The sequence below is a fragment of the Tursiops truncatus genome, chromosome 6, assembly GCF_011762595.2.
Source record: "Tursiops truncatus isolate mTurTru1 chromosome 6, mTurTru1.mat.Y, whole genome shotgun sequence".
Classification (NCBI taxonomy): domain Eukaryota; kingdom Metazoa; phylum Chordata; class Mammalia; order Artiodactyla; family Delphinidae; genus Tursiops; species Tursiops truncatus.
Genome location: NC_047039.1, coordinates 10379914 through 10395146, shown reverse-complemented (window position 1 = coordinate 10395146; position 15233 = coordinate 10379914). Strand labels below are relative to the sequence as shown.

General features: G+C 43.0%; 1 protein-coding gene and 1 pseudogene across 3 annotated transcripts in view; one reads left to right on the top strand and one right to left on the bottom strand.

Moving 5' to 3' along the window:
- INTS9 (integrator complex subunit 9) overlaps positions 1 to 15233 on the bottom strand; it is a 109942-nt gene that overhangs the window by 41011 nt on the left and 53698 nt on the right. For all 3 annotated transcript variants that reach the window (XM_019941358.3, XM_019941359.3, XM_073805784.1), the window contains 2 exons: positions 3765 to 3885; positions 2530 to 2664 (listed from right to left, as the gene is read on the bottom strand). In XM_019941358.3, the coding sequence (XP_019796917.1) occupies positions 2530 to 2664; positions 3765 to 3885 (256 nt within the window). The remainder of the gene's footprint in view (positions 1 to 2529; positions 2665 to 3764; positions 3886 to 15233) is intronic.
- LOC117312551 (forkhead box protein N3 pseudogene) lies at positions 4758 to 6839 on the top strand (annotated as a pseudogene).

The following is a 15233-nucleotide window of genomic DNA, read 5'->3' as shown; positions in this document are numbered from 1 at the left end:
TGCCTTCAAATCCAGCTTCCAGCTCTGCATTTCCATCTGTCCAATGTTCTAATTCCTATTCATCACACACACCACCCCCTTCTGAAACTAATGACTGCAGCCGCCTCCCCACCCCCGCCAACTCCTCCTTGTCAACTGGATTAGCGTCATTATCATCATTCTCAGTGTCGTCCAGGCATAAGATCTTTGACTTGTATTTTTTTTTCCCCGAAGACAGCGGTTATTCAAGAAATGTTTGTTGAATTAAAGATCTGCCAATGTTTCTTTAACTTACATTTCCATTCTTACTGTTACAGGCTTAATCCAAAGCCTCATTTCCATATGCTTATTAGATCAGTATAGCTGGCTGCCACATTCTTCCTAGGTCATGGGGTTCCATTACTAAAGCCGATCGGTGATTGGCCCTTTTCTATAAAGTCGAAAAGTATAACTACCACGATAGGGTGTAATCAGCCACAAACAACCCATGAAGCAAATGGGTGTGACGGTATTCCAACAAAACATTATTTACCAGAACAGGTGGTGTGCTGACCTCTGAAGTAAGGTATCAAGTTTTTTCAAACCAAACCTTTCCTTATCCCTGCTGATTCAATATAGAATCCAATTATCTGGGTAAAAGAAAATCTAATTTACTTTCTTTTTAACATACAATAGTGGTTGCCAGCTAGAAATTAAAATTAATTACTTAGGTATGCTGCTCATTACTTTCAAGACCTTATTTTCCCTTTAAATTTACAGACCTTGTAAGTATAATTTACTGGAAATTACATCAATAGTATTGCAAAGGCAGGACAAATTGGAAGAGTTGGCAGCCAAGTAATCTTTCTGTCTTTTATGGGAGAATATATCAGGAATGATAGAAGCTGCCAATAAAAAATTTGTTTCAATGAAGCAGATTAGGATGACATTGATGGGCTTTTGATTTCAATAAGCGGGAAAGGCCAAGAATTCTGCTAGCTATAGGAAAAAATAGCCACTTGTTCCCTCTAGACCTTGAAATGAAACTTGATTATAAAAAAGGTACAAAAACAATGCAGAGTGGCAGCTCAGAAGAATCCTACTGTTCTGGACTTACAGCAGTCATTCTTTTTCCTATATTAAAATGGGACATGGGCTCCCCCAAGTTATCTATCTATCCATCCATCCACCCATCCACCGGCTAACTAACAATGTCTAACTAACAATATCTAATCTCCCTTGCCATCCTTTACAAACATGGAAAGAACCAGGATCTATGAAATGAACAATAAATTCTTTACAAATACCTAAAATGGAATAACTAACATTTATAACAATATTTATGCACTTAGGTGCTTGCCAATGTGACTGATAATGAATGACTACCTAAAACTTTCCAATAGCTTCAGTCTATACATTCAAATAAAATCCAAATTTCTCATCATGGCCTACAAAGTCCTACATGGCCTGGTGTCTGCTAACCTCTTGGACGTGTCCTGATCATACTTAGTATGCTGCAATCACAATGGTCTCCTCTGCTCTGCAGACATGCCCAGCTTGTTCTGGTGTTAGGAGCCCTTCATCTGCCACGTCCCTGTGGTGCTTTGTCCACAGCTTTACATGCCTCATTTCTCCAGGTCTCAGTTCCAATGAGACTGTCCCTAGAAGCTTCCTCTGACCATCCAATTTAAACTAGTCTCCATCATTCTATATATAACTCTGCTTTGTTGTTTTCAGTACTTGTGTCAGAATCTGGAATTACGTTGCTCATTTATTTTCAGCACACCATTCTCTCTCTATACATCAACAAAGGCAGATTCATGAGAAGGGGCTTTGTCTGTGGGTCACCACTGAATCTCTAATACCTAGGTGAGCGCTTGACACATAGTAGGCCCTTAGTAAATATTAAGTAATTAATATTTATTGAGTAAACAAGTGATCAACTCTGTTACACTCATCAGGCTCTGGTTATTGGAAGTGTTGGGAAATCTCTAAATCCTAGAGGTGACCTAAAGGCAGCAGGATCTTACAGAGGAACCATGGACACGAATATTCTAACTCTGATAAAGAGGAGGACATAAAGTCTCAGGAAAGCAAGATGAGTAAGCTCTACAGATCTGCTATACAACGTCGCACTTACAGTCAACAATCATGTATTGTACAGTTACACATTTATTATGAGGGTATATCTTATGTTAAGTGTTCTTACCACAATACAAAAAAGAGTGTTTGGGCTTCCCTGGTGGCGCAGTGGTTGAGAGTCCGCCTGCCGATGCAGGGAACACGGGCTCGTGCCCCGGTCCGGGAAGATCCCACATGCCGCGGAGCGGCTGGGCCCATGAACCATGGCCTCTGAGCCTGCGTGTCCGGAGCCTGTGCTCCGCAATGGGAGAGGCCACAGCAGTGAGAGGCCCGCGTACCGCAAAAAAACAAAACAAAACAAAAAAAAAATAGTGTTTGTAGAAACTGAAATTAGGAAGATTTAAAAACAGCTGATGGTACTTTGGACACATTCTGAATTTAGGGTAAATAACCAAAAAGCTGAGCTGTTAAAAGAGAATTTAGAATTACCTGGGGGTGTGTGGTAAGCAAGGAGGATCCAGAGACGTAAGACACTTTCTCATAATGGGATTGGATAATCCAGTTGGAGCTTCCAAGGGCATAGCCAGAGCTTAAAGGAGTCACCTGGACTGCACCAAAAAGTTCCTAGAAAAGAACCACAATAAGAATGTGTGATGAGCATTCAGCAGTACAGTCATGCCAGATAAGTTTGCAGGGAAAAATAACAGAAACATTCTTCTCCACTTAGAAACTATTTTCAAGTGAACCAGAAAGTTTAAAGTAAAACAGAAAGATGATGGAGACCATTTGGGAGACACATCTGACAGTCTTTACTTGTCACATCTCTGAGAGATTCAGTCTATCCACATGGCACCAGGCAACTAGGCCTCACTCATTAAAAGGCAGAGATGCTATATTATGAAACAGACCGAAGAGACAAATACTTCGGTTTTCTTCTTCTTTTTTTCCTTCCCTTTTCAGGTTAGGAACTAATATCTTGGTTGTTCTGTACTTAGTGGCTCTGGGCACAAGTTAACAGGAATGGGAACCCTTATCATGATCAGGTCAGAGCTCAAAAGTTATACTTGCCAAATTATTTCTTGATCTCTTTTATTCTGTTTCCTGTTTCACTAGTCCAAAATCCGTAAAGTGGTGTCACTGTTCTAAAGTAAACAGGATGAGATGCCTTTCTCCTGATTCATTACATGCTAGCTAGCGATGGGGAATGTAAGGGTTAGGAAAGAGTGCCAATAAGAACCTGGGAAAGATGGAGGAAAACAACAGATGTTCTATCTTTTCACTATGTACTAGTACAAGATTTGTAGTGACTGAGTGGCTTAAAAAAGGAAACTAGGGACTTCCCTGGTGGCGCAGTGGTTAAGAATCCGCCTGCCAATGCAGGGGACACAGATTCGAGCCCTGGTCTGGGAAGATCCCACATGCCATGGGACAACTAAGCCCGTGCGCCACAACTACTGAGCCTGCACTCTAGAGCCCCCGAGCCACAACTACTGAAGCCCACGTTCCTAGAGCCTGTGCTCTGCAACAAGAGAAGCCACCGCACGAAGAGTAGCCCCCGCTCACCGCAACTAGAGAAAGCCCGTGCAGCAACGAAGATCCAACACAGCCAAAATAAATTAAAAAAAAAAAGATACTTAGAAAAAGGGCAGTATAGGATCCTTCCAAAGAACAACAGTATGAATCGGAAGCATTCATCAGTCACTTAAAATCATATTAACACTCACAATTTTCTGAGAATATCCCACCAGCTGGATTTTACTAAGGGCAGAGTTCACCTCTTGCATTGTATAGCATCTTCTCCAGGTTGATACTTCTACTGCATCCTTGAGAGGAGAAGGCAGCAGCCTGCAAATGTATCATAAAGTCAGTTCTTACCTATAGAGGATTCTGTTCAAGTAATTTGTCCATTTAATCTAAGTTGTCCAACTTACTGGCATATCTAAATGTTCACAGGAATCTGTTATAATTGTTTTTTTTCCTGTAAGGTTGGTAGTACTCTCCCCTCTTTCATTTCTGACTCTAGTAATTGCAGCATTCTCTCCTTTTTTTCTTGGTCAGTCTACCTAAAGGTCTGTCAGTTCTGTTGACCTTTTCAAAGAATCAACTTTTGGTTTCATTGATTTTTCTCTATTGTTTTTCTATCCTCTATTTTGTTTATCCAGCATATAGCTGGGTCTTCTTTTTGTCTTTATTTTTTTAAACCCATGTGATAAGCTCTGTCATTTGATTGAATTGCTTAAGCCATTCACATTTAATGTTATTACTGATGTAGTTGGCTTATGTCTGCCAATTTAATTTTAGTTTTCTATATATTACATATCTTTTTTGTTCCTCTATTCCTCCCCTACTACTTTTTAAAAACAGTAAGTGAATATTTTCTGATATAGCCTCTTAATTCCTTTCTTGATTTGTTACTTTTTTTTTTTAGTTATTTCCTTAGTGGTTGTTCTGGGGCTTATCATATACATCTTAATATAGAGCATTTCTGTATGACACCTCACATTGTCTTCCCTGTTCACAAAAGATAAATGAAATAAACATTACTTGTGGGCCTGCAAAGCTATAGAAAAGAACTGGCTTAAACACAACTGAGGCTTGGCAGAAAGCAGAAAATAAAACATATTTTGCAGGTAGGCGGGGCGGAGAGAGCGCGGGGCCGGTGGGAGGACACGCGGCGCGCCGCAGGTCCCATGCCGCGCTGCGACCCCCGCGCCCCTGCCGCCTGAGCCCGCCCCTCGCGTCCTTAGCTGGTCCACCAAGCGATGCCCGCTGGGCGCCTGCGAAAGTCTGTTGGCTCCCGCTGAAGGGCAGTAGCGCCCCTGAGCCCCCGCGCCCCGCTCCGGCCAGGAGCCTTCACGTAAATGGGTCCAGTCATGCCTCCCAGTGAGAAACCAGAAAGCTCAGGAATTAGTGTCTCCGGTGGGCTGAGTCAGTGTTACCGGGGCAGCGGTTTCTCCAAGGCCCTTCAGGAAGACGATGACCTCGACTTTTCTCTGCCTGACATCCGATAAGAAGAGGGGGCCATGGAAGATGAAGAGCTGACCAACCTGAACTGGCTGCACGAGAGCAAGAACCTGCTGAAGAGCTTTGGGGACTCGGTCCTGCAGAGCGTCAGCCCCGTCCAGGACCTGGACGATGACACGCCCCCATCCCCTGCCCACTCCGACATGCCCTATGATGCCAGGCAGAACCCCAACTGCAAGCCCGCCTACTCCTTCAGCTGCCTCATATTTATGGCTATTGAGGACTCTCCAACCAAGTGCCTGTCGGGAAAGGATATCTACAACTGGATCTTGGAACATTTTCCGTATTTTGCAAACGCACCTACTGGGTGGAAAAACTCAGTGAGACATAATTTGTCCTTGAATAAGTGTTTTAAGAAAGTGGACAAAGAGAGGAGTCAGTATCGGGAAAGGGTCATTGTACAGAGTACAAAGTCTAATCCAGAGTACAGACAAAGAAAGTCTAATTCAGGCTTTGAAAAAGACACCTTATCACCCACACTCGAATGTGTTCAATACACCTCCCGCCTCTACTCAGGCATAACAAAGCACATCAGGTCCACCCCTCTGGCAAGACAGCACCTTCTTTAAGAGAAATGGAGCCTTTCTACAAGATCCTGACGTTAATGCTGCCAGTGCCATGATGCTTTTGAATACTCCCCGAGATACAAGCAGTTCCTCCAAGAGTGATACAAAACGGAACGCGGGTTCGAGTCCGGCTGTTGCCAATCACTCCCACTGGAATGACAGCAGCCGGGAAGAATGGCCTCACCAGCTGCCGGATGCGGACTGAGAGCGAGCCGTCCTGTGGCTCCCTAGTGGGCAGTGGAGACCCAAGGAGGATGACAACTACAGCAGTGCCAAGTCCTTCAGTGCCAGGAGCACCTCGCCCGCCAGCGACTCCATCTCCTCCTCCTGGGCCAACGACCACTACGAGTTTGCCACCAAGGGGAGCAAGAATGGCAGCGAGGGCAGCTTCCAGAGCCACGAGAGCCACAGCGAGACGGAGGAGGATGACAGGAAATGCAGCCCGAAGGAGGCCAAGGATGCTCTGGGGGACAGCATCTATGTGTCCCAGCACAAGAAGCACCAGCACTTCGCCAAGGCAAGGAAGATCCCCAGCGACATGCTGCCTCTCAAAAAGAGATGCACGGAAAAGCCCCCCGAGAGCGATGACGAGATGAAAGAGGCGGCGGGGTCGATCCTGCACTTGGCAGGGATTCGGTCCTGTTTGAATAACATCACCAATCTGACGGCAAAGGGGCAGAAAGAACAAAAGGAAACCACGAAAAATTAAAAACAAGTCACTGATTTGTTTTGAACTTACGGCCATTTGGTTTCAGCATGTCAGGAGATTTCTAATGATTTGTGGCAATACCAGCAATTTATTATTATTATTTATTTCATTTTTCTTTTTTTTTTGGTTTGGTTTTCTTTGTTTCTTTTTTTTTTTTAAATTTTCCTCCCTCCTTTGTTTTGGACCCTTAAGAATATTATGTTTAAAGGAGATTGAAGCCATAGAAATCATACTGACACTCAGCTGTTTTACAAAAGCTTTTCATTACCTGAAAACAAACCCAAAAAAGCCAAAATTACCATTGTTTCCTCCAGCTTGTCAGAAACCCGTGGCTGAATCCACAGGGATGGCAACGATAATGTCACGGGGATACACATCCGGCACTTAGAAGGCACGTGTGCAAAGTAACCACTGATCAGGCCCAACCTTTAGGTTTAAAAGGTCAGGATGTGCACCCAGTTGGGTTCACTGAGTGAATGCCCATAAAGCAACTGAGGAGAAGGAAGGACCCCTGGTCCCCCCAAGAGCAGACCCAAGCTCGTGGCACTGGGCATCAAATTGTGCCAGGAAAACCCCTGGCACTGTCCCAAGCGTGTGATGCGGGGGTGGGAGGGCAGTCACCAGTCCTCTGTGCTTCTTAACTGTGAAGCCTAGTAACATCTTCCGGGGTGGACACTGGACCATTCATATTCAACAGGTGTCAGTGACTCATGAGAAGAGACTGAGTCAGTTTTAGTGATGTTGCTAATCATTGAATTCTGTTTTACATTAAATTAAGAGAAGGTTCCACAAGCCATAAGCCTGAAGGTTGGTCCTGCACACGCGCGTGTGCAAACACAGACACACACACACACACAAACACACACATACACACAAGAGAGAGAAAGAGAGAAAAAAACTGATGCAAAAAACAAGTGTTGTCTTCTTAACTGCCCAAGTGAAAATCAAGTTCCAAGAAATTACAATAGCTGTTAACGAAGGAAAGGGTGGTACAAATCTTTTTCTGTCTGTCAAAACCATTTGATCAAAGTGAAAACAAAACAAAACAAAAAGCTACAGAACATGCCATTAGCACTGTGGTGTATTTTTAAAAGATGAAAGGCACATGGATGGACAAACTAAAGTAAAACATGGCAAAAAAGAAAGGAAAAAAAATTCCTATACTGCCCTCAAAATGGAGTTTGCAGTTAATGTTAGTCAGGATTCATCTTTGTGAAAATCAATGATTTCTACATTCAGCCAGTGTAGCCAGCAGAAATTTCTTTGTTTTTTTTTTGGCGGTACGCGGGCCTCTCACTGTTGTGGCCTCTCCCGTTGCAGAGCACAGGCTCCGGACGCGCAGGCTCAGCGGCCATGGCTCACGGGCCCAGCCGCTCTGCGGCATGTGGGATCTTCCCGGACCGGGGCACGAACCCGTGTCCCCTGCATCGGCAGGCGGACTCTCAACCACTGCGCCACCAGGGAAGCCCGCCAGCAGAAATGTCTGATCCACAATGCATGGAATTGCTTTGAAAAAAATAAAAAAAGCACAAAAACACAAACTTTTTAAATTCAAAAATAAAGTTCCTGTAAGGTAAACAATGTATTTAGCACGAAGATGAATTATTTTCATGTAAATATAGAAAAGAGAAAAAAAAACATTTTTCAACCTTCCAGACCAGCATCAGGAGCATCCATTAAAACAAACAAACAAAAATGTGTCATTAGAAAAACATGTTATCATTTGCTCGAACACCATCAAGAATAGGCCTGAAGAGTGACTTCTCTGAGATTCTCTGTACAGTACAGGTGAAGGGCCTTCTGGAGAACTGAACCTGTATGTTAGCTCTGTGCTGTCTCCTAAACTATCACTGAACAACAGTAAAGGGCTTCTCTCTCTCTCTCTCTCTCACACACACACACACACACCACTTCAGACAAAGAGATGAGAGAAGAGAGAATAGCAACAGCATTTTAGAAAGTGGAAAGGAAAAAGACAAATGATAACTGACTTAGCAGACCCAGGAAACTTCAATTCAAGTGACTTAATTTATACTGCAAACCCACAAAAAGCTCAGCAATTGGAAACAATAGGTATGTCTTGAAGTGAGATTGAAGGTGAGCCTAAACACAAGAAAATTCCTGGGCTTCCCTGGTGGTGCAGTGGTTAGGAATCTGCCTGCCAGTGCAGGGGACATGGGTTCCAGCCCTGGTCTGGGAGGATCCCACATGCCGCGGAGCAACTAAGCCCGTGAGCCACAACTACTGAGCCTGCGCGTCTGGAGCCTGTGTTCCGCAACGGGAGAGGCCGTGACAGTGAGAGGCCCACGCACCACGATGAAGCATGGCCCCCGCTCGCCGCAACTGGAGAAAGTCCTCGCACAGAAACGAAGACCCAACACAGCCAAAAATAAATAAATAAATTTATTTAAAAAAAAAAAGAAAATTCCTAGAAAAAACTGATTAAGAAATAGAACCTTCCAATTCTCTTCACCTATTCCATATAGCTCAGCAATTGACCCTTCCCCTCCCAGGCATGTCACCAGATTGTTCTCTGGCGAGAATAAAAATGAGAGTCCGTACTAGGAGAAACCATTGACAATTAGAGGCAGCCACCTTAAGCAAAAGTTTACATACTGAGAGTAACAATTTTCTTTTCCTCAGATCAGAACACCATCAGTTAGGCTTATACCCTGCAGGGTAGGAGACTGGAAGAAGCTTCTCTGAAAAATATGATCAGCACCAAAGAAAAAACTCAACGAAAAGATACTCACACCAGGAGTTTTACAACGAAATTGCCGAACCAGATTATGTTATAGTGCATTCTATTAAGTCCAGAATATAGAAGATACAACATACAGATAACAGGAGCTCCTTACAGAAATCCAAGCAAGGGAACAGAATAATAAAAACCATAACTGCGAAATAAAAAGAAACTATACACTGAAAGAACACATTGCATACCTGAAAATACTGACCCAGAAGAATTAACACCAGATATATTCTGGGAAAATATTTACATTATAAAGAAAACAGACAAATAAATCTTTGGCTGTGTGCCAATAAAACTTTATTTATAGAAACATTGGCAGGCCAGATGTGGCCATAAAACAGACACTTGGCCATAGTTGCCACCACTGTTCTAGATTGAAAGGGCCCACTAAGCTCAACACATGAATGTAAACTGTCTTTAGGTTTGAGACATCATCATAAACTTTAAGAACAAGAGGAGATTCTAAAAGTCCACAGAGAGATAAACAGGATACATATCGAAGATGTAGACTCAATAGCATTGGACTTTTCAACAGCATTTCTGGAAGACAGAAGAAAATAGAGCAATGCTTTCAAAATTCTATGAGAAAACTACATCTAACTCGCATTTCTATCAGAGCGTGAGAGTAGAATGAAGACGTTTTAGACGTGCAGGGTCTCAGACAATTTACCTCCCATGCGCTCTTTCTCAGGGAGTTGTTGGAGGATGTGCCCTGCAAAATGAAGGCGTAAACAAAAAAAAGAAAGGCCCAGAAAACAGAGCTTCTAAGAGAAGAACGAGAAATCTTCAGGATCACAGTGGAGAAAGTCCTAAACTGAATGCCATGCCACAGGCCCAAGAGCAGCTGACACCAGGTAGGGCAAGAGTGAAGGCTCTGGGAGACGACTTTTCAAGAAGGTAAAATTGTTAGACCACCCATCGAGTTTGAACATACTGAGGAGAGACTTAGACAAATGTGAGAGGGGTTAGAGATAAATTAGTAATATGTACACAGAAAACTAAGCAAATAAGCAAACAAGATAATTACTAACTCAAGGGAAAACAAAGCGTTGTGCAAGAAGAAGAAAAAGATCGTAACAATGTTGTATGGCCAGTGAAGTGCATGTTCCTGGTCATATAAACATGGAATAGAGATTTAGCCCAAATAGCACACAGATCATGATGTTCCAATTCTCTTCACCTTTGTTTCTCCAGCAACAAAGTATCAACAACTCTTCTCTTTACCTTCTGCATAAACAGGTGAAGATTCTCTTATTTCACTTATCTGAGGATTTTCTTATGTCACTTATCTGTCCTATGTGTAGTGAATTGCTTTAGGTTTTACAATATTTAGTCAATAAATATGTACTTAGCCCTGACTATGGCCATAGAATTTAAGTCCTGTAAGGGATTTAACAGGTACAACATAAAGGCCTGTGCTCACAAGGAACTTAAGTCTAGGAAAAATTTTACAACAGTACAAAGCAATAAAAGAGATGTGGAAAGCCATGAGTCATCCTTGCCTGCACGCTTGCCTTCACTCCCAGAAGGGCCTAAAGGATATATTGAAAATGCAAATCTACACATATATACATATACACACACTCCCCTCCTCCACTTTAACAGTGCACCATTCCATTCAGGATAAAATCCAAGACTCTTAGCATGACTTTATAAGGCCTTCTTTATCGAGGTCCTGCCTTGGCCTACATTCTATATACTGAGCTATAAACAGCTCTTGCGGCGCCAGGCTCCCTCAAGCCTGTAACATTCCACCACAGTCCTCCTCGTCATATTTTGTGTGCACAACACCCCTGCTTTAAAATCTAGACCACCTGTCACCTTTTCTCAGGTCTTGAGATACTCGTCTAGGTCAGGTACACATCGTTTGTGCTCTTTGGGAAGATGGCCCGAGTCTCAGAGCCAGGGAAGTGGCACAGAAGCTCTCTTTGGAGGAGGTTACTGGCAGGGGCCGCTGCTACCGCTTCTCTCCCCTTCCGCACCCCTGCAACTTTCTGCCACCCACTCTGAGGAAGGAGAGGTTTCTCTCAGAGGCACATCATGGGGAAAGGGGAGGATTTACAGACTTGTCTAGATTTAAATCTCAGCACTGCCTCTTCACCTCTGAGCCGGTCTTCTCGTTTGTAAAACAGGGAGAGTATCACTTCCTTTTTAGAGCTGTTCTGTGAGGGATAAATGATACACTGCACGTAAGCGTCTGGCACAGAACAGATGCTGAGTAAGGACTGTCTCCAACCATCTCCAATATACACAGCCATCGTGGCCCCAGAACATACATTTTCCAACAATACTGTAGTGGACTTCAGTACAGGTGACTGTGCTGAAATCACCCAAGGTGATTTACTCTGATGAGCAGCAATGACTCTGAACTTGAGTGGCCCAGGCACTGCTCTAGAGGGGCTGAAGGAAGAACCCATATTACTCCCCTGCTTTAGCTCCTCCTTTAAATTCCTCCAGATCAGGGAGCCCCATGGCTTGGGCTTCCTAGGACTGCCCCTCACAAAAAATAAAGACTTCTTACTCTGGGCTGGATAGGAGCAGAAGCGTTTACACCAGAGCTGGAAGGCTATCATGCGAGTGGCTAGAGTGGGGAGGGTGGTGAATAACAACGCAGCCCAACCACATCTTTCATCTCAGTTGGATTTGTTTTAATTGCCCTTAGCTCTGCCAAGGCCCTGCAACTGAGACACCTCGGCTCGAGGCTGAGCTAATAAGTCGCACACCAGCTAGATTAGACCCGCGTTCTTTAACTGGCCACAGGTGTGTGGATTCATTTCTGGGCTCTCTACTCTGTTCCGCTGATCCATATGTCTGTTTTATCTGAAGGGCACCAGTAAGTGTGCGCCGAGGTGCTAAAAACGCCAGGGAGGAACAGACCGGTGAGCCGGAAGAGGAAGGCCAAGCAGGTCCCAATGACTCTGGTGTCAAGTCTGACCTGCTCAGCTTAGGGTTCGGTGGCAGGCAGCTTCTGACAGGGTTCCCCAGGCTCCCCGCCTCCCATATTCACCCCCTTGCCTGGGCTCCTCCCGCTGAGTGTGGGCTGCACCAACCGGCTTGCTTCTAGTGAAGAGACTGTGACAAAAGTGACAAGATGTCACTTCCAAGATTAGGTTACAGAAGACCAAGACTTCCTGCTCGTCCACAGTCTCTCTCTTGCCCTCTTGTTCACTCTGATGAAACCAGCTGCCACGTGGTGAGACGCTCTGAGGAGACGCCCATGTGACAGGGACCCGAGGGAGGCTTCGGCTACCCACCACCCCTGAGGAACTGAATCCTGCCAACCACCGCGTGAGTGAGCCAAGAATGGGATCCTCCCGGTGGAGCCTGAGATAAGGGCAGCCTGGTGGGAGACCCAGAACTACTAATAAGTTAGGAAGTGTTCTGGGCCATGTTCTAGTACAGAGGCAGTGTTTTAATACCTCAACTCAGCCTGGGCTTTTCTCAGGTCTCATCAATGACATTTTTACAAACTCTAATTGTACAGAACATTTGTAGAAGGTTGGTCTTCATACCTAATTTAGTTGCTTTAGTTGCAATATTCAATAATTTACCTACCCTCTTTTTTCCCTTCATATATCTAAACTGAGGGTAAAATGTTTCCTTCAAAAACTGTTGAAGACCACAGCAAATGAGAAATTACACACACACACACACGCACACATATGTGTATATATAATATATATTATTAACATTATATAATCTATGATATTCAGTGCCTATGAATTCCTCCCCTTCACTCTATGCTTAAATTCTTCGGGTATCTTATTCTGGTACCTTATATACTGACTACACTACTTTCAGATCTAAAACTAATTATTTGTCATTTCTCTCTTTGGAAATGTTAGAGGTTTCCTTTATCACACAGGTTTGGTGACTATGTTTTCACAAACAATTTTGATAAGTTTTCTATCAGCTAGACAAAAGATTTAAACGAGGAATTAGTCAAATGTATTGCTGGCTTTTCCAAAAGAAGAAACTTTCAATATTCTTTTGTACAAGGTTAGCTTTCAATGTTTTTCTCTCCTTCCTGGTGTGCACTGGCTGATTTTAACCAAGCCAGTCCCCTCTCAATCATGCCATGTTGCTATGTTTTTGCCCACAATGTTCTCTTATCTTGGAGCGATCTCTTCCCTCATTCAAACCCTGCTTAACCTGCCAAACCCAGCTTGAGTCTTGCCACTTAGTACGTAATCTCTGCTCAACAAGCTCCTTGGGTACAGGGACTATGCCTTAAACTTTGGGGGGCATTTCCCTGAAAACTTATAATGCCAGGCACTTGGTAGTTAATGAACAAATGAGACTGAAGTCCTCTAAGTTTCCTATTTATACCCCCAAATTTCTTTCGCTAACACCTTTTTTACTCTTTTGAGATATTTAGTCACTTCCTCATTACTTCCTTCTATCTCCTAACATCTTGTCTAACTCAGCTTTCCCTAAAACTCTCCTTATGCTTGAGGCCATAATTAAAGAGGCATTTACAGAGCCATTCAAAGCCATTAGGATTATTGGCTGATTAAGGATAAGTCGGATAAGGAAACCCAATGGGAACTAGTTCTGTTTTTTCTGGCTTTCCAATTTATCAAAGTCAAGTTCTCAGAGTCTAAATGCTTAATAAGTACTTTCTAAAAGATTTCATTTTTTTGTTTTGTTCTTATCACACTTGAGTGCTTAATAAACTTTTTTCCCAGGGCTTGACATCATGCCAGAGCTCTGCTGTCTCTTCTTCCATCCTACCAGCACAACATCATGTGTTTTCTTAAAAGAGCAGGACTTTTAGGTCCACAGGGACCACTTAAAAGCTTATAAATAAAACACTGGTTGGGCTTTTTCTAAGTGTTTGATGAGTGAATGACTGAACAAAATAAATGTAAGAGCAGAATACAAAGAATACAAGAAGCAGTAAAGTTTCTTTCCTTTCATTACAGTGAAGTATGCTTACTATACATGTGAGTGGGGTGGGGTGGAGATGGGTTAGCAGAGTGATCTTTATGGAATTTACCAAAAGTAAAGCCTGAAGATCAAGCACTTCTCAATACTAAACTGAAACCAGATTATAATCCCTGTTTTTTTGTTTTAGATCAATTTCTCTCTCAAAAGTACAAAGGCAATTGCTCAGGCTACCGAAGCATGATAGAAACAATTCTTGAGAGGGGCTAAACCATCTCTGCTTTAATTTTAGGCTCATCAAAAAACTCTTACCTATAATTTGATCTCTTTAAGTGGACTTGCTGCCCAGAACAGAGAGTCCTAGACAGATGAACCACCCTAGTTCTGGAGCTACGCAGATATCTCAGGATAAAGTAATTAAATGGGATTTTTGTTTCTCAGTCAGTATCCTGGGAGTTTAGTTAGCCCAAACCAGTCTTCAGAGGCTAATCAACTCTGAGTGAAATGAAATGATTAAGTTTCTGGAAGTGCAAAGCTGAAGAACTGCAAAGTTGTGACGACTCCATCAAAGTACTGCCACTCTCTGAGCACCTGCTTAAGGGCATCTTTAAAAACTATAACATAAGCGAACTTAGAAATAGTTTAATTCAATTCTCCTATTTTACAGAAAAGAAGACTGAGTCCCAGGATCTGAATGACACTGCTAACTAGAGGCAACAGTGGGATTAGGAAAACAGTCTTCCTTCTACTATACTACTTTGCCCTCGTCAGGAAAGGTAGCACTGAAAGATAAATAAGGCTGTGGAAGGCAGACGTGTGCTGGTTACTGAAAGGGGGTTATGTGAACCAAGTGTATCATTAAAGGGAGAAAGGTTGTTGGTGTTTACTGAGCACCTACTGTGTGCCTGGCACTGTTTTACGGACTTTACTTTTATTACTCATTTAGTCCTCACAACAACCTTGTGAAGTTGCTAATATTATTTCTATTTTATAAACGAGGAAACAGAACCTAGAAGAAATAAACTTCTGCAGCTAAGAAGCAGATCTGGAAGGAACTCAAACACCAGTCTATTTGACCTCCAAGCCCATAGCTTTAATTTTCTTCCTACTACATAGTTAGACCTGATAAATTCCTCTATAAATACCCAAGGAGTGTCAGAGCAGAGGAACTTCAAGTACAATATGCTTTTTAAAAAAATTTTATGTCTTCTAAAAGATATAAACCCACATTTTAAGCTCTGAGTACTGAAAACTG